General features: G+C 44.4%; 1 protein-coding gene across 3 annotated transcripts in view; it reads right to left on the minus strand.

The window, feature by feature from the left end:
* Positions 1–492: 492 nt before the first annotated feature.
* Positions 493–23178, minus strand: part of GALNT17 (polypeptide N-acetylgalactosaminyltransferase 17) — a 140994-nt gene continuing 118308 nt past the window's right edge. For all 3 annotated transcript variants that reach the window (XM_084822974.1, XM_084822976.1, XM_084822975.1), the window contains exons 7-11: positions 11545–11730; positions 9396–9533; positions 6922–7017; positions 5245–5412; positions 493–3540 (exon numbers count right to left, since the gene is read on the minus strand). In XM_084822974.1, the coding sequence (XP_084679100.1) occupies positions 3412–3540; positions 5245–5412; positions 6922–7017; positions 9396–9533; positions 11545–11730 (717 nt within the window). In that variant the 3' untranslated portion in view covers positions 493–3411. The remainder of the gene's footprint in view (positions 3541–5244; positions 5413–6921; positions 7018–9395; positions 9534–11544; positions 11731–23178) is intronic.

Consider the following 23178-nt stretch of genomic DNA (forward strand, 5'->3'; position numbering starts at 1 on the left):
GCTAAGGGGAGAGAATTTAGAGCTTTGGCTATTGGGTGATATAGAAATGTAATGAATTAATGAATATGATTCCGGCTGAACATCAGGAAAAACTTCCCGATTGTTAGAGCAATATGGCAGGTGGTGGGCTCTCCCACACTGGAGGCATCCAAGACAAGGCTGGATGGCCATTTGTCAGGGATGCTCTGACTTGGATTCCTGCACTGAGCAGGGGGTTGGACTTGATGGTCTTATAGCCCCCTCCAACCTTACTCTTCTATGATTCTATGAAGCTGGACAGCCATCTGTCAGGGATGCTTTGACTTGGATTCTGACATTGAGCAGGGGGTTGGATTCGATGGTCTTATAGGCCCCTTCCAACCCTACTTTCTATGATTCTGTGATATGTATGTGTGTTGGGAAAAGTAGAGTGAGCTGTGGGCTAAAGGAAACTTGATGCTTCTCTCTTTCTCAGAAACTGATATGAACAAAAGAATGAAGTAGGACTTTTTAGGCTAATACTTTAATTTATATTTTCTACATGAGCTTTCATAGGTAAAACCTACCTCATTGGATGCAGTAATGGAGAGAAGCAAGGCAGGACAGTCACTTACGGGCAGGTAGAGAGCAAAACATTCCCTTTTTATTTAAAGGTTACAGTATATCCGCCTGCAAAAAATGGAGAACTACAGAGCAATCTCATATTCCCCTTGAACTGGTTTTCTTTATAAAAGGTACCCCGAGGTCTGTGACCATGACCTAAGAGATTCAAATGCTCACCTAATGGCTTCAGGTCATCCCACAGCTTGCTGGGAAGCCAAAAATATGGTACAGCCAGCAGCTTCCGGGCTCCGGCTCTGAATTTGAAAGTAGGAACCAGTGTCTGAGTTTTGTTTTTCTCCCCTCCTCCCTCCCAAGACCTTTTCCTTTTGTGTCATATCTTTTAGTAAACCTGAGGGCAGGAACTGTCTGATTCTTAATCTTTGTGGGTCACTCCGGGAGCCTTTTTCAGCTGAAAATGGGATACAAATTCTGATAATAGTAATAAAGATCATGATGTAAGATCATGAAACATTCCAATGATGTCTACTGATCCCGAGTTTGAACAGAGGTGGTGTGATAGAATGCTGTGGCAACATCAACGGTGGTTAGCTGGAGGGTTCCAACTGGAACAAATATAAGGGGCCCAGGAGAGGCATCTGGGAGGTTTGACAGAGTTTCATCAAGGGAGCGTATCACCAGGAGGAGAGGGTGTCACTATGTATTTATTTTATTTCTACCAAGAAAAATGTCACTCGAGGTGGCTAAGTCAAAGTGCCAAGAAAACAGATGGAGGTGAACATCCAAAGTAAATCACAGAGAAGAGAAACAGGTTTTCAGGATGTTTTTTTTTTTTTTTTTGCAGGGCTTCCTACAGTTTTTGGTTGTTGTTGTTTTTGCAGGGCTTCTATATACAGATAGATGACAGATTGATAGATTGATAGATGACAGATAGATGACAGATAGATGATAGATAGATGATAGATTGATTGATGAGAGATAGATGAGAGAGAGAGAGAGAGAGAGATCGCACGGCTTCCTACAATAAAATGTTGTTTGCAGGACCTCCTATAATATATAATATATATTTTAGGGCTTCCTACAATACATTTTGTTTGCAGGGCTTCCTCATATATATATGTGTGTGTGTGTTACCCTGAGAACGTGTTTCACTTCTTTGTGATTTAAGTTAGAGCGCCACCAGACGAGGAGGGTCTTCTGGAGAGGCTAAGAGAAGACAGCGGCACAGCAGGGCAGCAGCATCTGGATCAGGAAGCCAGGATCAGAAGATGGCCAGCAAGTACAGAAAGACAGACTGGACAGACAGGAACAGACTTTAGGGCTAGCTGGGGCCTGGCAACAGCTGATGGGGGTTCAAAAACAGATCCCCTGCTGGACCAGATTGAAGACTTTAAGGCAAGTCTGGCAAACTGCACGGAAGTAAGGTAATACTTTACCTTACCAGGAAAGCCACATGCCCTCTATACCAGGTCTGTGATTTAACCGGGGTGGAGCTTGATAGGGGAATTGGTTTGAGCTTGGGTCAGGTTAGGAACTGTAGCATCTCTAGCCTGATTGGTAGTCAGAGTTAACAACCTAAAAATCCTGTTATTAAACAGTAACCATAAGTTAATAACCTTTCTCGTTTTATTTCTTTTAAATAACATCTTCCATATCTTGTTTACTATATGCACGCCTCTGATTTTCTCGTCTCACATTTGTGTCCAGCTACCTTAGGTAGAAAGGGCATATTAAATAAAGGGGAGTAGATTTCTGGTGACAGCGGGATGTGAATGGGGATAACCTATGTGGACTTTCTCCACATACTGGTGTTAGTAGAAGTGGGACGGCTTAGCACAGGGCGTTTTTCCGCAATTACCAACCCTTTCAAGGTGGGAGGGCATTCACATGTTCTCCCTTTCCCCACATCTACTGCACTGAATATAACCTAGCCAACGTTTAAGGAAGAAGCATGACGGAGTGGCCCATAGGTCTGGTCTCTAAAGCGCAATTGCACAAGATTAAATTAGGATTTTTTTTTTTAAGATGATTGCACATTAAAACGCACACAAACACAAAATTAATCCATTTGCATAATTGTTGGGGAGACCAAGGTTGGTCTTCATGAAAATATTCCTTTGCGGTACTGACTCTTGGCGCGTTTAAAAGAGTGGTCTTCTTTTCAAGACTGACAGAAGGATGGAAAGTCAGTGACGGGCGGGGGGCAGTTGTAATTGTGTTGGTCATTATGGTGCTGCACGGTTGGCTTTTTTGGATAATTTGCTCCCTCCTTACCCCCCTCTTCAGGCAGGCATGGGGATGACAACTGCCTGGTGTGCTTGGTAAGGAGAACAAGTTCTGGAGGAAGCTTATGAAATGTGCCTTTAGAAGTCCAGGACTCTCACAGTTTTCAATCTATGTAGCGATGCATATGTCACAAAGCTGGCTTGGAAAAGGACTGAATAAATTGTTTATAGTGGTAGTTCAGGGATTATGGTGATCAACATTAATCATTTATCTCCATTTCTAGATATGCGCATTTTTAAAATTAAAAATATCCAAGATCTTCTTTCCGTCCCTCCCATATCTTTTGCCAGTCCTTCCGTTGTGGGAAGCAGGACATGTTTATGAGCTTTTATTACAGTCGTCCAGGAGAATTGTCATTTAAGTGCTCAACATGATGACAATTGCAGGTCTGGAATGTTTTCCTTCAGCCAGCTGGTTGAAGTCCGCAGAAATCCAAGATTCAATAAATAAAATTTAAAAATAAAATACATCTTCTCTTCCTTTAAGAGTCTTCCCTGATATTATGAAGAGAGAGTTTGTTTTAAAAGGTCTACCCTTGTGAGATCTCAGTCAGATTCGATATTGAGCAAAGGATGAAGGATGCTTTTACTTGATAAAATTTTTAATTGTCCACCTTTGTCCTGTACAGCTGCGAAGAATAAGATCCATACCTGACATGCCTTTATTCTCAACTTCCAAGCAGCGCCCTGTCCCTTTATTTAGAATTGCACCATTCTGAAATAAAAAGAGAACACAAATCAATGTATGCACACATCCACAGGGAGGGACCCCCCACCAGTGTCCAGAGAGGGACCCCCCCAATGTCCAGTCTCTGCCACGGGGCAATTCGGGCCACTTGGGGCCCCATGGATTCCTCCAGAGTCCTGTCACGTCCGCCAGAGTTGGCGAAGCCACTCTCTAGCTTTCTAAAAAAATGCAGTACTCTAATGGTGACTGCCATTCGCCTATTGCGGGGAAATTACAGCCGTAAATGGCGTATTTTATGCCATTTGCGGCCATGAAGCACTTACCTTTACCTAAATTGCACCTGTTTACAGCTGTATTTATGCAACAGTATGTACTTTACAGCTGCAAATGGCATACGATACACCATTTATGGCTGTAATTTTCCTGCAATAAGCTAATAGCAGCTGCCATTCGCTTATTGCGAACTTTAGAAAGCTGGAGAGCTTTCCCACGGGAACTCTTCCTGATGCAGAGGTGAGCGTGGCCACTCCACCATGGACTCCAGAGGTTGGATTCTTTGGAATCCCACCTCATTTGAGTCTGCGGCAGATTTCTCCAGCATCCCTACACATCCGTTGGTTGGTTGGTTGGTTGGTTGATAACATGTGTATCCCACCCTATATCATTAAGATCTCAGGACAGTGTACAGATAAAATCAATTTAAAAAGTATAAAACAACAAATAATTCAAACAGCTAAAAACATACTAAACTATTAAGCAAGCTAATACCAATTCAAAAGTCTAAAGCAGTAAACAGTTAAAACAGTGTGCAACTTTAGGGAATTCAGTTAGCCCTCAAAGGCTTTGGTGAAAAGCCATGTTTTAACTTGGCGCTGAAATGAAACCAACATTTGCGCCAATCAGGCCTCTAAGGGGAGGGCATTCCACAACTGGGGTGCCACAGCAGAGAAGGCTCTCTCCCACGTCCCACCATAGTGTACGTCTCACACTGGTGGGATGGAAAGGAGGGCTTCTCCAACAGATCTCAGTCCTTGGGCAAGCATATATAGTGGAAGGCGCTCTTTCAAATATCGAGGTCCCAAGCCGCTTAAGGATTTAAATGTCATCACCAGCACCTTGAATTCTGACCAGAAGCGTATTGGCAGCCAGTGCAGTTCCTTTAAAACTGGTGTTTTAATCTAGAAGCATCATGCATCAGTCCAACACATATGGGAACAGGGGAAGCTGGAGATTGGGAAGAAAGGGTTCTGAAAAGGCTGGTCTAGAATAACTGAGTGGGAAGAAAGTTTCAACTAAAGATGACTGGACTTTGCCCATTCAGTTAATGTATTGTTTCAATAGTTCTCTTTGTGTTGCATTCCACTCCTCTTTAATTCTGTTTAACTAAAACCTAGTAGAGAACTAATAGAGAACTCATTGTCCGAGTTTGGATCCTGATGTAGCCAAAAAGGCGCCATCCATGCACAAGAGGGAAATGTCAGCAGTTTCAATGGAACATCTGGGGATGGGGGGGAGGCAAAACTCCAAAGAGCCCAATAAAGATGGAGCATGATCAGTGGCCACTGAATGCTGGGTGAATGGTGGTGCCAGTTTAGAAAAGAGAAAAGAGTCTGCAAAACCATGAAGGTCCAGCGAAGGAAGGAGATGGCACAGGCCTGCTTTCAGCAGTGCATGAGAGTGGAGGCCAATTATGCCCCTAATTTCATATGTGAAAAGTTGGAAGTTATGAACCTGGATGAAATTCCAGCGCTTCTGGAGACTGCTCTTGACTTTCTCACAATCAAGGAGCTGAGGGAATCTGCTTTTCATATTATCTACCACGCAGCGGGTATCTGGCAGGAGTAGTGTGGTCCCAAGAGCGCCCAAATGAAGAAATCCTTCTTTGGTATAACGAGCAAGCTGGATGAGGAAGAGGGAGAAGGAGACATGAACGTTCATTACTGCAGTACCAATATAAGGAATATTCAAAGATCTTCTGATAAGGGCCACACTGGATGTGAAAACAGCAGGGCAATTTGGCCTGTAGAGTCAGAACACTCTGAGATCAGAGCATCTGACAATGCAAAGCCCTGCTGGGTTTCTGAGGGAGGAGCGGCATTCTCCTTCTTTCAGTCTCCCCCCACCCCCGCTCACGTTCATACGTCCTCTCCCTTCACAAGCAACACACTCTAGGAAACTAGGATTCAGGCTAACACTACTTCATTAGTTAACAACTAGCTAATTTACAAATGCAGATTCTAGGAAACTCCCAGACTGCATCGAACCAGCTAACCCACACATCTATGAATATCAGTTAGAACAGACCAAAGTAGAAGTTAGAGAAGTTGCCAGCAGTCTGGGCAAGAACTTCACAGCCAGACTTACTTCTCGGGGATGGCCCTCCTATAGGGTGGCTCCCTCCTATGTTGGCTTCCATGAGTGGCTAACCTGGCAGAGCGTCTGAGCCCTGCCCCTAACTTTTCCCACTTCGCTCTGCGATGGACCCTAGCATCCCTCAAGTCATGCCCCTCACTCTCCTCCTCCCCCAAAATCTGGGTTCTCATGGAGGAGGAAGGGATAGGGGCATTCAGCCTGAGCCATCTGTGAGTCAAGGTCTTGGGAAGAAGGCCATGCCATATCTGAGTTCACTAGGGAGGGAGCCTCCCTTTGTTCTTGCTGTTCCCATTCTGAATCTGAGCTGCTAGACATCTCCACATGCTCAGATTCATTCTTGACACAAGCATTAGACAGTGAGCAAAGTTGTCCTCCCCATCCTAGAATCCTAGAATAGTAGGGTTGGAAGGGGCCTATAAGACCATCGAGTCCAACCCCCTACTCAATGCAGGAGTCCAAGTCAAAGCACCCCTGAGAGATGGCTGTGGATAATCCCCCCTCCCCCACTGGTGTCAATGGGAGGATTTAAAAAAAAAACACAAATACAGAAAGCAGAGAAAACAGGAAAAAGCACCCCCTCCCCACTTCCTACCTGGCCGGACACAGGAAGTGGTGGTTCTCATAGGAGCATGATGTCCAGCTCAGAGCTAGTCATGCTTAAGTCTCATTGATTTCAATGAAACTTAAGTTAGCCATACCTAACTTGTCCAATAGATTTCAAAGCAGTCTTCCTCAACCTGCTGCCCTCCAGATGTTTTGGACTACAACTCCCATCAGCCCCAAACAGCATGGCCGATGGTCAGGAATCCTGCGAGTTCGCACCAGGCACTAGGATGAAGAAGCCTGCACTAAACCATAACTCATGTAGTCTGGATCCAGCCTGTATGTTTTAGGCTGCAATCCTATAGCACTTTACTTTGAACTCAATGAGATTTGCTTCTAGGACCAAGTAGATGTGTTTAGGAACTGCCCCATCCCGAATTTCAGCAGCATCACTACTCCTGTCACGTAGCAGTAACTAAAGTGAATTCTTACCTGAGGCCCCCAGCCATGGCATGGATACAGGATTGCGGTGTGATTCTCCTGTGGTCCTTGATCAAGGCAGACATCTTTCACTTTGTTGTTGCGGAGCTGTAACAAATTCAAAAACAGAACAATTCCCAGGATGGCTAACAGAATCACACAAAGGCAAATATTGACAACAATTGCTTTCAGCAGTTAGTGGGAGTTTGATTAGTATAACGGATGCTGTGTTTTCTTGAATGTAGATGTCTACATTACCTGATGCTGTTCCGTTTTGTCCTTATTGTGAGCAGGGGTCCGTGGACAAGTGGAGATTACTGAGTGGGGTGTGTAGGCAACCTAGCCATAGTTCATCGGGCACTAACTGGACAAGCTCAAGTTACAGGACCTTGGATAGCTCCAAGCAGATAAGTTGCTCCCGGCAAACAACTTGCTCCCGGGAGGGAGACGGAGACGCTCACTCACAGCGCCCCTGCCGCTGCGTGTTTATGGCTCCTTTTCCCTCCTGGCTCCCAGGAGGCAATGGCGGGAGTACAGCTGTGTGCAAATGGCCTCTCAAACTTCCCCATCCTATTTCTGGGCAGAGAAATTGGAGGGACCATTTCACCGAATTTCTCGTAGGGAAGGAGAAATTCTCCAACAGTTTCTCCCAGACAGGGCTCACTATTAGCAGGGGGTGTAGCACAGCTTCTTTCTTTCTTTTCCCAAAGACATTTTTTTCGTAGGGAAAAAGTTTGGCTTTTTGCACTGTTCCTACAAGTGGCAACATGATAAACTATGTAGACGCTTCCACTTCCTGAGGCAGAACATTGAATTTATTTTGTTTTTTGAGCTTCCTTAATCACTGCGATAGCAACGTATGGCTGTGAGAGCTGGACTAGAAGGAAGGCTGAGCGCCGAAGAATCGGTGCTTTCGAACTGTGGTGCTGGAGAAGACTCTTACAAGTCCCCTGGACTCCAAGGAGGTCAAATCAGTCAGTCCTAAAGGAAATCAACCCTGAGTGCTCATTGGAAGGACAGATACTGTAGCTGAAGCTCAAATATTTTGGCCACCTAATGCGAAGAGAAAAGTCACTGGAAAAGACCCTGATGCTGGGAAAGACTGAAGGCAAAAGGAGAAGGGGACGGCAGAGGATGAGATGGCTAGATAGTATCACTGATGCAATGAATATGAACATGAGCATGCTCCAGGAGACAGCGGAGGACAGGAAGGCCTGGCGTGCTATGGTCCATGGGGTCACAAAGAGTCGGACACGACTTAACGACTGAACAACAACAACAAATCAATGCAAGTTGGCCGAGGGTGCTGCGTGTGTTTTCTCTCTCTATTATGCATCTTTCCATGGCTTGGCAGCTTCTGTATTGCCCCTGCAGTAGGTTTTGAACTCTTAATTTAGAGGTGCCAAGATAGTGATAAATCAGATCCAGGTTTACTTACAAGGAGTACTTTATTGAGTAACTTACAGCACACAGGCGTACCCAATAGTTGGATCAGAGAGCTTCTCTGAATCCAGAGCCAAGGGGTACAATGGGTTTTATACCATACATGTTAGCAATGAGGCAGCATGAGAGCAGCAAGTGCCCCCTAGTGTTCATTACCAGCATAGACTAGAAGTGTTTGGTTCCCAGCACAGCCACCTGCAGCTTTAAGACAAACAAACTTCGCTTCCCAGGCACATCTTGATATTGGCCTTTGACTCATCTCAACATGCTCAGAGGCCTACTAGCATGGGAATAGCACCAATAATGAACTTAAGCAAGCATTATGGATCTCTAGGCCACTCTAATGCTACAGGTGACTTGGTTACACTCCTGGGGCCAATACAACTTCCTGAACTGCAAAAGCCCCATGGGAGGAATTGCCTCATGATGTCTTCCTCACGATGGCTTGGACTGAAGCACGGGAAGCTGAGGAGGCTACAGGCTGCCACAGAAATTGTTGTACAATGAAAGACAGGACAAACATGAATACTCCTTGGCCACCTCATAAGTAAAGGAAGGACAAGAACCCCCAACCCAACCCATGAGCATTTCTCCAAAATTTCTCCTCCTTTCAATTTCTTTTCAAAAGCAACATCTTTTCTATCAAATGGAATGAGAATGGTCAAAAATGTGGGATAAATTTCCAGCACAGCATTAATGATTACTGGAGAATCGATCCCAGCTGAAATGATTCTAACAGGAACCTTTCCTTATGAGTCATGGGTTTTGGTTTTGATTTGGCTGATACAAAATTGAAATCCTTAGTGGCGAGTTAGGACTAACACTTATTTTTTGCTGTCTTTTATTGTTTACATTTGGACGTGCTCTTGGGAATGTCTCTATAATTTCAGACAAATTGATCAGGCCAGCCGCAACTGGCTGCTTTCAGTGATTCCCCACAGATCTCATTAGAAAATCATTGGAAACAAATAAAAAATGTATTCTGAATTCACAACAAGTGTCCACATGTTCAATGTGGTGCTTGCCACCAACCCTTTAATTACCTCTCCATAGGCAATGGTGTTATTATATTTTCTCATTTCTGGATAGACGTGGTCCAGGTACCATTGGAAGTTTTTACACTTCAGTTTTTTCCGGAGTGCTTTTCGTTCTGAAACATCCCCGATATGAATCCCAGGGTTCTGAAAGAGAGACATCCTAGCATCACTGTGCCATTTGGTAACTACTGTCCTGAGACTCATCGATTTGTAACAGATTTTCCACAAATAGGTTGGATATCTTGTCTGGAATTGTTCCTGCTCCTGCCCTCCATGATGTATGACTTCACGTCACGTCCAAGGCCTTCCTCTTCTCTTCACAGAAGCACTGTGAAGAGAAGCACTTCTGTGAAGTTAAACGATGTAATTTGCTATCACAAGATGTAGCGATGGCCACCAAATTGGAGAGCTTTAAAAGGAGAGCAGAGGAATTCATGGAGACTGGGGTGATGGATGGTGACTTGTCATTGTGGCTGTATATTACCTCCAGTATCAGAGGCAGTGTAATTTTCAATGCTAATTGCTGGGGACGTTCTATCTGCCTGTGAGCTGGAGGAGAAGGACGATGTCGATGAGGAAGACGACGAGGGGGAGGGAGAAGGAGAAGGAGAAGGCAGTCAGATCTGCCATCATGAACTTCCCCACTGGCAGCTTCCACTTCACCAAGCTGGGTTGGGGGCTCCCCTCCCCTCACAGAGAACATTTCATCCAAGGAGCATAATGCTCACAGCTCTGCCTTTGAACAGAAGGGAATGGCCAGAGGGCATGCACCAGAGGAACAGCTGGGAGAACTGCTACTGTTCCACCCTTCCCTCTAGAGAATCCACTGCCTGAAGCAGCTGCCTCATTCTGCCTAATGGTAGGGTCGGCCCTGGCAGGATTCACCCCAGCTGTGGATCATGACTAGAGATGCTGTAGAATTTTGTTTGGTCTACATTTGGAAGTGAGCTGATCTAATTCACACTCCCCAGATAATATCAGAGTGCAGTTATCCTTCGGATTGTGCACTTCTCCCATTTTTTTTCCCTCCCTAATAGTTTCTCAGCTCAAAAAATGTGTACAAAAATGAGTATTTTCAGGAACAATGTGTACAAAAACGTATATTTTTGTACAAAAACGTATATATTAGGGAGAAATGACTTTAAATGAAAATGTTCATTCTTTTTTTTTTAAAAAAAAGCACAGAAAATGGAACCAACATGAGCAAAAACATGTGAAACTGACACAAACTGGAAACAGACTGATTCATCCATCCCTAGTCATCATGACTCCTTAACTGAAGAGCAATGCACTAAAATACTTTGAAAAGGAAAGCCTGATCCGATTCATTCATTCATTTCCATTTATTATATTTCTATAATGCCCCATAGCCGAAGCTCTCTGGGAAGTTCACAAAAATTAAAAACCATTAAAATACATTCTATAAAATATAAAACCATTCATGTAACAACACAGAACAAATAACACACACAACAACAACGTATATTTAAAACAAAAACAATCAGCTAGGGCCAGTCAAGAGACACATTATACGCTGCCTAATGCCTGAGAGAAGAGGGCAGTTTTAACCTGGTTCCGAAAAGATGACAATATTGGTGCCAGGTGGGCCTCGTCAGGAAGCTTATTCCACACATGGGGAGCCACCACTGAGAAGTCCCTCTCCCTTGTTGCTGCCCTCTGAGCCTCCAATGGAGGAGGCTCCTGGAGGAGGGTTTTCGATGTAGAGTGTAGTGTGTGGGTCAGTTCATGCCAAGAGAGGCATTCTGTCAGGTACAGTGGTCCTGAACCGTGTAGGGCTTTATACGTCAAAACCAGCACTTTGAATAGGTTTAGGAAGCATATAGGCAGCCAGTGCTAGTGGGCCAGAATCAGTCTTATACGTTCTGATGTTCTGACTGTATAGGTTCCACCTTCATGCTCATAGCCCCCCACATTGATGTATTTATTAAGGAGCTCAAGGCAATGATCATAGTCTCTCCCCCTCCCCCCCCCTTTCTTTTTACCCTCCCAACAATGGTGACTGTCCCAAGAGCCCCATTGAATTTCATGGCCAAGCAGGGATTTCACCCCAGGTCTCCTTGTTCCTAGTACAACCCTGTAGCAACAGGTGAGATTAGGGGAGCAGGGCCAAGAGAGTGAAGATAAATAGGCATACCTCCAGTGGTAGGTTCCATGCGATGTACACATGAGACTTGTAATCATCCATCCACACCTCGGCCACCCGCAACGCATTCCTCTTAGTGTAGAAGCCAATGTTGTTGTTGTAAGGCTTCTTCTTACGCTCAATGTGCGCAACTCGAGAACAGGGAAGGACCTCCATGCTTCCACCACAGAGCCACACCTGGAGAGATTGAAAGGGAGAACAAGAAACGAAGCATACAGACTGTGAAAGCTGGAGACCTCCCTGCCCGCCTCCGCACCACATACATACTCTGAAATAGAGCTGTGCACAAATGTCCTCTCAAAATTCCCCACCTGACTTGTGGGCAGAGAAGTTTGGGGAGAAAATTTAACGGAATTTCTACAGGGGGACGAGAAATTCTCAACTGTTTCCCCCAGGTAGAGCTTCCCATTGGCAAGGCATGTCGCACGGCTTCTTTCTTTTTTGGTAAGGGCTTTGGGGATTTTCATGCTGCAACAGTATCAACTGCCTTGGCAGGCTGGCCCCCAATTTGCATCCACCGCAATGCAGGTGGCGGAGCATTGTGTCTGCCTCCAGGGATGACTTGGGGTTAGTGCTCTGCCAAAATCTGTCCTCCAATTCCCTGAAAGTGTTCTCCCCCCATGAAAAAGGCTTCCATTGTTCGGCCTCATTCAGGATGTTGTATAGTTTATTTTTGTGGTGTTTTTGAACTTACCTCATCGCAGCCAGCTTCCCAGGCTGCCTGCATGCCTTGACCTGAAAAAAGCCCCATGGGAGGAATTACCTCATGGTGCTTTAAACTGGGCTTTAATTGAAGTGCAGGAAGGCCAGAGAGATGATGGTACAGTGAAAAACAGGACGGTTGTGCTCACTCCTCAGCCACCTCCTAAGTAAGGTAAGCCCAAGAAACCCAAACCCAACCCATGAGAATTTCTCTGAAATTTCGTCACCATTGACTTTATTTTCAAAAGCAATTTCTCTTCTATCAAATGGAATGAGAATGGTCCAAAAAACGTGGGAATTTTTTTTGGCACAGTACTACTCTTAAACAATTTTTCATCAGAGTACATGCATGTAATAATGACACTCTGGAGACCCAGCCCAACCCCCTGCTCAGTGCAGGATCTACAATGCAAGATGCAAGTGCAACATCCCAGACAGAGGGCTGTGCAACCTCTGCTTAAATAACTCCACCAAAGGTGAGTCCACCATCTTACGAGGCAGTCCGTTCTACTGCTGAAAAGCTCTTACAACGAGGACATTTCTCAAATGTGTTGCCAAAATCTGCTTCCTTGCAAAAATGATGCAACACAAAACAAAAAAATTGCAGATGCGTTCCTGCATTCAGAAGGGCTCAGAAACTTAAATCCCCTTGGTGGTCTGATGGGTGTGTAGGATATTGCATACTGCCCTTATACAAATCTATGGTGCATTCACACTTGGAATACTGTGTACAGTTCTGGTACACCTAAAAAAAAAAAAAAAAGATATTGTAGAGCTGGAAGAAGTGCAGAAAAGGGCAAATAAAATGATCAAGGGGCTGGAGCATCTCCCCTATGAGGGAAGGTTACAACAGCTGGGATTGCTGAGTTTGGAAAAAGGAGGGTAAGGGGAGACATGAGAGAGGTCTGCAAAATGATGCAGGGCATGGAGAATGTGGATAGGGAGCCATTTTTCTCCCTCTCTCAAAATACTAGAACCCAGTGGGATCATCCCATGAAGCTGATTGGTGGGAGATTCAGGACAGATCAAAGGAAGGGTTTCTTCACACAGTGCAGAGTGAAACTATGGAATTCACTGCCACAGGATATAGTGATGGCCACCAATTTGGATGGCTTTAAAAGGGGGGTGGACAAATACCTGGAGGAAAAGGCTATCAATGGCAACTAGTCCTGATGGGTATGTGCTACCTCCAGTACCAGAGGCAGTGAGCCTATGCACACCAGTTGCTGGGGAACATGGGTGGGAGGGTGCTGTTGCACTCACGCCCTGCTTGTGGGTTCCTGGTCGACAGCTGGGTGGCCACTGTGTGAACAGAATGCTGGACTAAATGGACCCTTGGTCTGATCCAGCTGAGCTTTTCTTAGGTTTTTATTTATTTATTTATTTATTTATTTATTTATTGCATTTATATCCCACACTTCTTCCATCTTGGAACTCAAGGTGGCTACGTGTGGTTCCCAGGCAGTCTCCGCTCCAAGCAGTGACCAGACCCAGACCTGCTTAGTGTCAGCAAGGTGCTTGCCCCATGTGCCTTCAGACTATGCCCTGGGACCTTCTAATGCAATTGTACCTACATTAAACTCAAGGTGGCTACATGTGGGTCCCAGATGATCTCCCCTCCAAGCACTGACCAGACCCAGCCCTGCTTAGCTTCAGCGAGGTGGTTGCCTCATGTGCCTTCAGACTATGCCCTGGGAGAAGAGACTATGCCTACCAGACTTATGGGAGGAGTTTCCTTCGTTGGCTGGCAGCCCCAACTGCAGAAAGGGTGCTGATGTAGGGAAGGAAGATTTCTGCCCCAAAGGCCCCTGGGATACATGCTGACAGAGGGTGGGATGACTGAGGGGGGCTGAGGGAGAAACAAGCTATGGCAACCTGCTGAGCAAAGACTCATCTGTTGGGAGTAAGCAACAAGCCACCTAATCCACTGTGGCTTGTTCTCAGGGTGGCTTAGCATGATGTGCAAACTCACCCAATGAATAGTAATGTGATATATTTCACTTGCTGGAAGAGACCTCTGGTCTAATTTGCAAGCCAAAGTGTAAACACGTATAACATTTGGACAAGTCAAACTTTAAAAGGGAGAGGGCCTTCTCAGTGGTGGCCCCCCATCTGTGGAACGAGCTCCCCGACGAGGTCTGCCTGGCACCAACATCCTCATCCTTTTGGCGCCAGGTTAAGACCTCTCTCTTTTCCCAGGCATTTGGCAGCACATGATGAGTTTTAATCGGTCGGGGATGTGTCTTTAGTTATGCCTGATTGTTCAGTGTTGTTTTTAATATGTTGTTTCTGTATATTGTCCGTGTGCTTTTATGTGCGTTTTTGTCAATGGCTTTTAAACTTTTTATATTGTATTTAATGTTTTAACTTTTGTAAACCGCCCAGAGAGCTTCAGCTATGGGGCGGTATAGAAATGCAATAAATAAATAAATAAATAAATAAATAAAAAATATGCACTCTCTCTCTCCACACACACACACACACACACACACACACACACACACAGTCTCTCTCTTTCTACTGGTTTTACTTAAAAAGCAGCAACATCTCAATGGGCTGATGCAAAGCAAAACATCCAACAATAACACTTCAGCTAAGGCATAAGTAATTAAAATCATGTCGAATTTTATTTTCCTGCTTAAGAAAACAAAGCAAATAACACATTTAAGTGTCTAGTCCTATTTGTTATTATGCCCTACTGTAACAGCCTTGCTATTCTATTACAGGCAAGGGGAAGTAACTCTGTCTAATGATGCTGCTGACATTTGCAATTACGTCGTCTGGAATCCAAAGATGGTTTTGTTATTATTGCTGCGAGGTTTTTGCAGGGAAACTCGGAGGGAAAAAGCAAAGCATGAATGGCTTTCAGGGCGACCTGGGGGTTATTCACCTATCTTTAAAAAGTATAGAAGAAAGTTGAATTGGTTGAAATGTGGGGATAGAGATAGATATTCATGACCAAACCTCTCAAGTTACAACTTTCTTGGATACAGCTGGGAACGGGTATCACAGTAGGTATTCCAACTATACTGAGTCCTTATGAACTCAGGAATGCATTCACAATTTTGGAGGGGGAGTCTGTTCAAGTGCACGAGACCACAAGACCACCTGTCCACTACTGAGTCAAGCATACCACTACCCCACCTCTTGTCAATGTCCTTGTCAATGCCATCCTCTGCTTTGGCACTCCCCTTCCTACTGAACAGATTTTTTAAAAAACACTGTTTCACATTCTACTGCAGTAATAACACCCGCCTCTAAAGCTCCTTCTTTCCTGTAGCCACCAACTGCTCCCAGCTCTCCCTCTACCCTTGCCTTTGTGCTTGTCACTTCCCTGCACTGCTAGATCTCAGATATACATCTGGGTTACAGAAGAGCGAGCGGGATTGCTCACAATACACAAACGATGTGAGTAAGCGATGCAGTGTGGCTTGTTTTCAGAGCAGCCCATGGTGTGCCCAAGCTGGGGAATACTGGGAGTTGTAGGACTTTTTTTTCAGTCTAAACATACATCGGATTGCAGCCTAAAAGGATTAAGAGTAGAGATACACAAACATACACAAACGTTATGGCAAATGGAGGGTGAAATTGCACACATTTCAAGGCAGAGCAGTAAAACTAAGGGGGAAATGATGCAAATGTCAAGACAGAGCAGTAAAACTACGGGGGAAATCAAGCAAATGACACGGCAGAGCAGTCAAACAGAGGGGGGAAATTGTGCAAATTTCAAGGCAGAGCAGTAAATGAAGGTGGAAATTGCACAAATCTGAAGGCAGAGCAGTAAAACTGAGAGGGGAAATCATGCAAATCTCCTAGCAGTAGAATTGTGGCTTTCTTTCCTTTGCTATATGTTGCTGGGCTAATCTAAGGGTTGTGCATGTCTTCTCATTCATATATAAAGGGGGGAGGGAATCTTATTTTAATATGTAAAGTGGCTTTCTCCTTCAGGGACAGAGGATACCTATATACAATGGGTAAAAAAACTGTCCCAAAGATTACCAGAACCACCAGGCATAACGTATGTCTGCCTTATTTTAGCGTAGTTTCATTTTACTCATCCTTATCCAGTCCATTACTCACTCAGGCACTGATTCAAGGTCCTGAATCACATGAAAAAAAGAAATGGAATGCTGGGTGTCATCAACATACTGAAGATGCCTCACTGCAAATTGTCTCCCTTTAGTGGCTTTGTATAACTATTAAAGGTAATTTCTATGACACGCCACAGCTTCCATAGGAATATGCAAGAATCACTCCAAACTCCTCTTTATGAATGGCCTAACAGGAAGGAATTGAACTGCTGTAAAGCAGTTAAGGATGATCAACGATTTCATTTGGTCTGAATTTCAAAATGAAGTTTGGTCTGCATTTCAAAATGAAGTGATCTCATCTGCACCTCCTGGCCTAAACCAAATCCTTTGGATACTGCACTTCTCTGAATGTTGTGAGTTCTCAGCTCCACAAATGTACCAAAAAGCATATAAGGATAAAATACATGTAGAAATATGTTTTCTTAAACTGGACCTGGTCTGGACACTTCTGCAGATAGAGAACACCTTCAAATAGAAAACTATCTGACAGACCTTCAAATGGAAGACTAAATCCAGCTTTGGCTGCAAACGTCTAGCCAGAGGGCCTCAGCATGCAGTAGAAATAGACCTCCATTTTCAGGATAATTAAAGTGCTCCTAGCAAGTAAGAATTTGATTAAAGGTTTGGGACTGTATTTTTCCATACACCTGCATACAGATGGCACTTAAGTTTCTGCTCCAGTTAACTGAGTGGAAAGAAAAGGAGACATAAATCCAGGCTCCTGAAAGTCAATCTAATTTTCCACAGACCCCTTTTTTCTTGAAAGACAGGGCAGCATCAAATCAGTCCATCAGCTTTGATGAAGGTTGAATGTGGTATTTAAAACTGAGAAATACAACAAAGACTAGAGAGATGGGGAGGAAGATGTGACCAGAGTACGAGGAATTACCAAACAACTAGAAAGAAAGGGGTTCCTTTTGCACAGCAATGATTCTGTTTTCCTGCATCCCTTGTAATAAATTATTCCATTTCTGGTTGTTTCCTATGTTTGCAGAACCATTCTAATAATTCCATTAATTTCTGATGCTCAGGCCATGAGTGCCTTTGCTTATGGGCATCTCTACACCAACCTAAAATCCTGCATTTCAAACAGGGCTTTCTGTTTCCATTTTAAATGCAGGATCATGACTCCCTTTTTCATATGCTTCCTTCCCTGCCCTTCCCCTCTCCTTCTCCCTGAATCTGAGTCTTCCATTCTCTTTCACTGATCTCTCTCCTCTTCTTGCTGCTTTTCCTCTTTTCACAGAGGGAATGCAAGCAGAACATAATGGGGTAATTTGATAGCTCAGTATCTGCGATCTATTTAAAAATGGAACAAAGGGCAGTTAGTGCAGGAGACGCCTTGGAAGTTCACAGCGTCATGTAAAGGGCCTACAAACTTCCATGAAGGAGCAATCTCAATCGCAGAATAAAAGCTCCATGTGAAAAAGGCCCTAGTAGCCAAAATGGAATTATCCACGCACAAGACAGAAGAACTGGCGGACTCAGGGGAAGGCCAAAGTTTGCAGTACTACAAAACAAAAACAAACAAACCAAACCACCTAAGGGTGGGTCTCAAACGCAGCTCAGCAAAGACTGAGCATGCTCAGTGGCCATGGAATGTTGGGGTGGGGGCAGAAAATGGGAATGGAATGGAGTGGCTGGAATTCGGGACAGCAGCACCCCAGAATGCAACTTCTTGTTTTGTGTTTGTTTGTTTATAATTAATGATATTGGGGGGGGGGCAATGTCATCATACTGATATGGTGGTTGAACCCAATGCCAAGAGCCCCCAATGGAAATTATAACTTACTCTAACACAACAGCTAAACAAAATTAGCATTTGAGAAGCAAGGAGAATAGCCAATGCTTTCTGGATGCCCAGAGAGCCAAGAGGGGGGGATTTTCCTTGAACTCTGGAGCTAAAAATAGCCCAGCTGTAAAAAGCACGGGGACAAAGGACTATGACAGCCCAACAATAGGACCCAACGGCTGAGATTGCAGAACAATTAAGGGGCCTGTGGCAAGAATGGTCTCCTACTACCACGCTCTTCGAAATGCAGATAAAGAAGGTCTCTCAACAACTGAATAAAATTGCAAAAACAGCCAGTGCAGCTATGGACTTAGGCCTACCACAGGAAAAAAGAAAGAAAAAGAAATAAAATTAATACAATCTATTACAGAATTGTGGGGGGCAATGGAGGCTCCTGAAAATGCCCAAATCTGAGATTTTGAGGGATCCAGGAATCTGTAGAAAATCAAGATATGATTGGATTCTTGACAACTTGGCCAGCAGATGTTTAAGTAGGCAGAGAAAGAATAGATTTAGAACAAGCAGGCTAAACCTACAATGGGAGCACACCTGAGGGATAGCACTGCACATTTTATTAATTTGGCAGTAAAACGAGCCATATTTATTGCCTGTGTTCATATCCCGCCTTTTTCCCTCTTGCAAGGAACCCAGGGCAGCTTACGTGATCCTCCTCTCCATTTTATCCTCACAGCAACAACCCTGTGAGGTAGGTTGGGCTGAGAGTCTGTGACTGGCCCAAAGTCACCCAGTGAGCTTCCAGAGCTGAGTGGGGACTAGAACCCAGATCTCCCGGCTCCCAGTCCAACACTCTCGCCACTACACCATGCTGGCTCCCAGTGTGGGCAGGCTCCAGATTGAGTACGCAACTTCAGTATGAAAACGACCCAGTCCAAGTGTTATAGGATTTGAGCCCTGATTCTCTTCAAAGATGAAAGGCATTTAAATACCATACTAAAAAGCTTAGATCTGCAGGCAGAAACTGCAGGTGGGGACACTCAGTTAAACACATCATTAAAATGGATAACACCACCATGGTTATTCCATTGCACCAGTAGGCCAGGCAATTATGCCAGACAATTCCTTACGCATATGAATCTGAGCCCAGGAGAAGAAGGGGGAGGAAATTCCAGTGCAGGAGAAGGGGAACAGCTTAATGGAGAAGAAGCCAATGACAAAGACCCTGATTGGCAACTGAAGAGAGAAAGTCAATGAAAATGCAGATTCAACAAGAATTAAGGAGGGAATCTCTACTCTTAATCCTTTTAGGCTGCAATCCGATGTATGTTTAGACTGAAAAAAAAGTCCTACAACTCCCAGTATTCCCCAGCTTGGGCACACCATGGGCTGCTCTGAAAACAAGCCACACTGCATCGCTTACTCACAGGTTGGCTTAGCATTACATGCAAACCTGCCCTCTGGGTAGAGGTATTTCATTTGGCAAGAAAAGTTCCAGATCAGCGGAACTGGGACTACTGTCCCCCTTTGTGGGAGACAACAAGCATCTACTGCATAAGGATTTATTACCATTTCTTCTGAATGGCGGAAAGAATGGAAATAGCCTCAGTCTGGAAATCTGCAAGAAGATCGTCAACTGAAAACTGGGAAAGGAGGCTTTGGGATATTAAGAACAGAGGAACAGTCCTGCTGGATCAGACTAAGGGTCCGTCTAGTCCAGCATTCTGTCCACACAGTGGCCAACCAGCTGTTGACCAGGAACCCAGAAGCAGGGCATGAGTGCAATAGCAACCCCCCCCATGTTCCCCAGCAACTGGTGCACATAGGCTCACAGCCTCTATTTCTGGAGGTTGTTGTTGTTTATTCATTCAGTCGCTTCCGACTCTTCATGACTTCATGGACCAGCCCATGCCAGAGCTTCCTGTCGGCCGTCGCCACCCCCAGCTCCCCCAAGCTCGAGTCCAGTTCTGGAGGTAGCGCATAGCTATCAAGACTAGTAGCCATTGATAGCCTTTTCCTCCAGGAATTTGTCCAACCCCCTTTTACAGCCACCCAAATTGGTGGCCATCACTACATCCTATGGTAGTGAATTCCATATGTCCCACTGATCAGCTTCATGGGATGACCCCAGGTTCTAGTATGAGAGAGGGAGAAAAATATCTACCTAACTGGGTATGTTATTACATTCCTAGATATTACATTACTAGAATAACCAAAGAGCTAAGGGCCTTATTATTATTATTATTATTATTATTATTATTATTATTATTTATTGCATTTATACCCCACCTTTTTTCCTCTTGCAAAGAACCCAAGGCGGCTTACATTATCCGCCTCCTCTCCATTTTATCCTCACAACAACAACCCTGTGAGGGTTGCAATAATGTCACTGATAATGACTTTTACACATCCTAGCAACCCTGAATTTCTTTGGCCAACCAGAGCGATGAGGGGTTGAAACTTTCTCAACCATATGTAACCTGCTGGAAAGCCCTAATTAATACTCCTAGGTAAATCTACATCAAGAAGGGGACGGCAGAGGATGAGATGGCTAGATAGCATCACTAATGCAATGAATATGGACTTGAGCACGCTCCGGGAGAGAGCACAGGACAGGAAGGCCTGGTGTGCTATGGTCCATGGGGTCACGAAGAGTCGGACACGACTGAACGACTCAACAACAACAACAACAACAACAACAACAAATCTACATCAAGAGGATATTTAGCCTTACAGTTTTACATATCTGTATTATAATATGCAGGTCATTGTTGATAGGTTATTTCATGCTTGGTGTCGGTTGTCAGTTTCAATTTGTATTGGTTGTTGATGAAATAATATATATTTCTTAAAATACTGATGTTTATGAATCTCCTGTATTGAAGTATGAGAAAACTGTAAAGTATCTGTGAGAAGCCATATTGCTGTACAATCCCCCAGGTATTCCTTGATGCCCAGCAACAGTAGCCAACCACAGTTAGGGGTGAGTAGGAAAGAAAGGGAATCAAAGCACGGACTCTTTCAATGGCTCAAGGACTCTGAGGGAGAAGGTGGAGGTGGGACAGAAGGACAGGATAAAAGCCTGTATGATAGAAGCTCAGGCAAGAGAGAAGAAACACAGAGCTGGAGCAAAGTGGCCCAGAAGGACTGACTGGAAAGAGCAACTGAAATGGAACAAAGAACAGAAATAAAAAAGGTGGGGAAAAATAGTAGAAGAGATGAAGCAGAAACATGGCTGCTAGGAAACACAGAAAATACCTTTCAGTGCAGTCAGGATCACACTGGAAGACAAGACTTGCACAACTAGCTTTATAAAAAGGAGTGGGGGAAATCCAGCATCCCCTCATCCTCACTTTGGTTACAGAGAGATTGGTGTCTGCCTACCATCTGTGGTTAAGTGTGGGCTCTGCTGGTCACCAATTCTGGACACTTTATAGGATTTATTTTTTCTTGAAGGGCTAGATTAGCCAAGGAACTGTAGGGGTTTTATTCTCCACCTATGACCTACAGAAAGGGGCAATTAGGCCAAAGTTTGTCAGGCAGGAGCAGTGTGGGTGAAGGGGAAGAAAATAACAATTTTGGTGACTACTCAGAGACATCTTTAGAAGGTGAAGCTCAATGGCAAGGAGGCAAGAACTTTGTTTGAGGTCTGCCTGACTCACTGACCCTAAGCCATGAAGCGTGGGGAGTGGTGACCAGGACAGATCTCCCCTGGTTAGCTGGCCCATGAGTTGTGAGGGAACTTCTCACTGGACCTGGGAAGAAAGGCTGACATGTAAGGAAGCATGCCCCAATAATTCAGACCAAAAATGTCTTAGGCCTTTAGTTACAATCTATAGTTGTACAGCCCAGTACTCAGAATTAGGGATGAATGGACTGCGTAAAATCTGCTCCATCTGTGTTTCACAGATAGTCAGGCACCTTTTGTTCCATTGTCCTCTCACAGACAGATGCATTTTTTTCGCCATGCAGAAAAATACGTAATTACGTAAATAATTACTTAAGAGGTTTCATAAGATTTTACATAATTGACCTTAGTACGTAACATTTGGTGTATTGTCCCCCATCCCAGTCAACTTTTCCTCAGCAGAAAGTTACGTATTTTTCTACGAATAAATGTGTGTAAATTTGGGGAAAGTAAACAAAATAATGATCTCAAAGTCCACGGACTCCGCGTGGCCTGAGAGGGTCGCTCTGCAGCAGATTCCGTAGGTTGGATTCTTAGAAATCCGAGCTCATTTTAGTTCGTCTCAAATTTCTCCAGCATCCCTACTCAGAAGTAATGGCACACCTCCATTATTGACCATTGGTTATACAGCCACTGCTGTCTGGTAACTGTGGGAATGGCAGAATTCTGCTATTTCAGCTCATGTCTTTCCTGGTCTTTAGTCAGCTTCTTCAAGGCCTGTCTTTTCTGTCTCTGTTGTTCCCTCTTCACAGTTTCCTCAGAAGCTCTCTTTTCGATCTCTGTCTCCTTTTCTGTCCTCAGCATCTCTTCTCACAATACTGCTCTCCTTTTACATTGTCTTTCCAGAATCTCCCTGAGATGCTCGCATTCCACCAGAAGGCTGCAGTCATACTCCATTCTATTCTCTTCCCTGTCCCGCAAATACGAGCTTATGAATCTCATAGGCTAAAATGCGGTGTGGGGGGGGGGGGAAATCATGCTTTTTTCAAAACCCCAAAATACCTTCTATTTCTTTTGGGGCAAAACACATGCTACACCTTCTCCCTTACTGAAGATGACAAGCTGTTTCCCCAAAGATGCTGTACAAATGGAGAACTGTTACTATGAAGTAAACTCTTCGGGGGGGGGGGGGAACAGGCAGTACCTGTCAAACTGCTGGTGGGCACTCATTAAACTTTATATTCCTATAAATAAGTTATTTCTTGCCCTTTCTTTGTCAAAATTGGCACAAAATCTCCTCAAATCCACCTCTCCTACACTGCCACGTTTTAGGTCAGTCTGTTTAGTCAATTTCTCACTACAATTTATTTATTTTTATTTATTAAATTTATTAATCGCCCATCTGGCTGGTCACCCAGCCACTCTGGGTGATGTACAACCATAAAACAATTTAAAAC

This window comes from Heloderma suspectum, chromosome 16 (assembly GCF_057233095.1).
Source record: "Heloderma suspectum isolate Gila_16-S chromosome 16, 16-S_ref, whole genome shotgun sequence".
NCBI lineage: Eukaryota > Metazoa > Chordata > Lepidosauria > Squamata > Helodermatidae > Heloderma > Heloderma suspectum.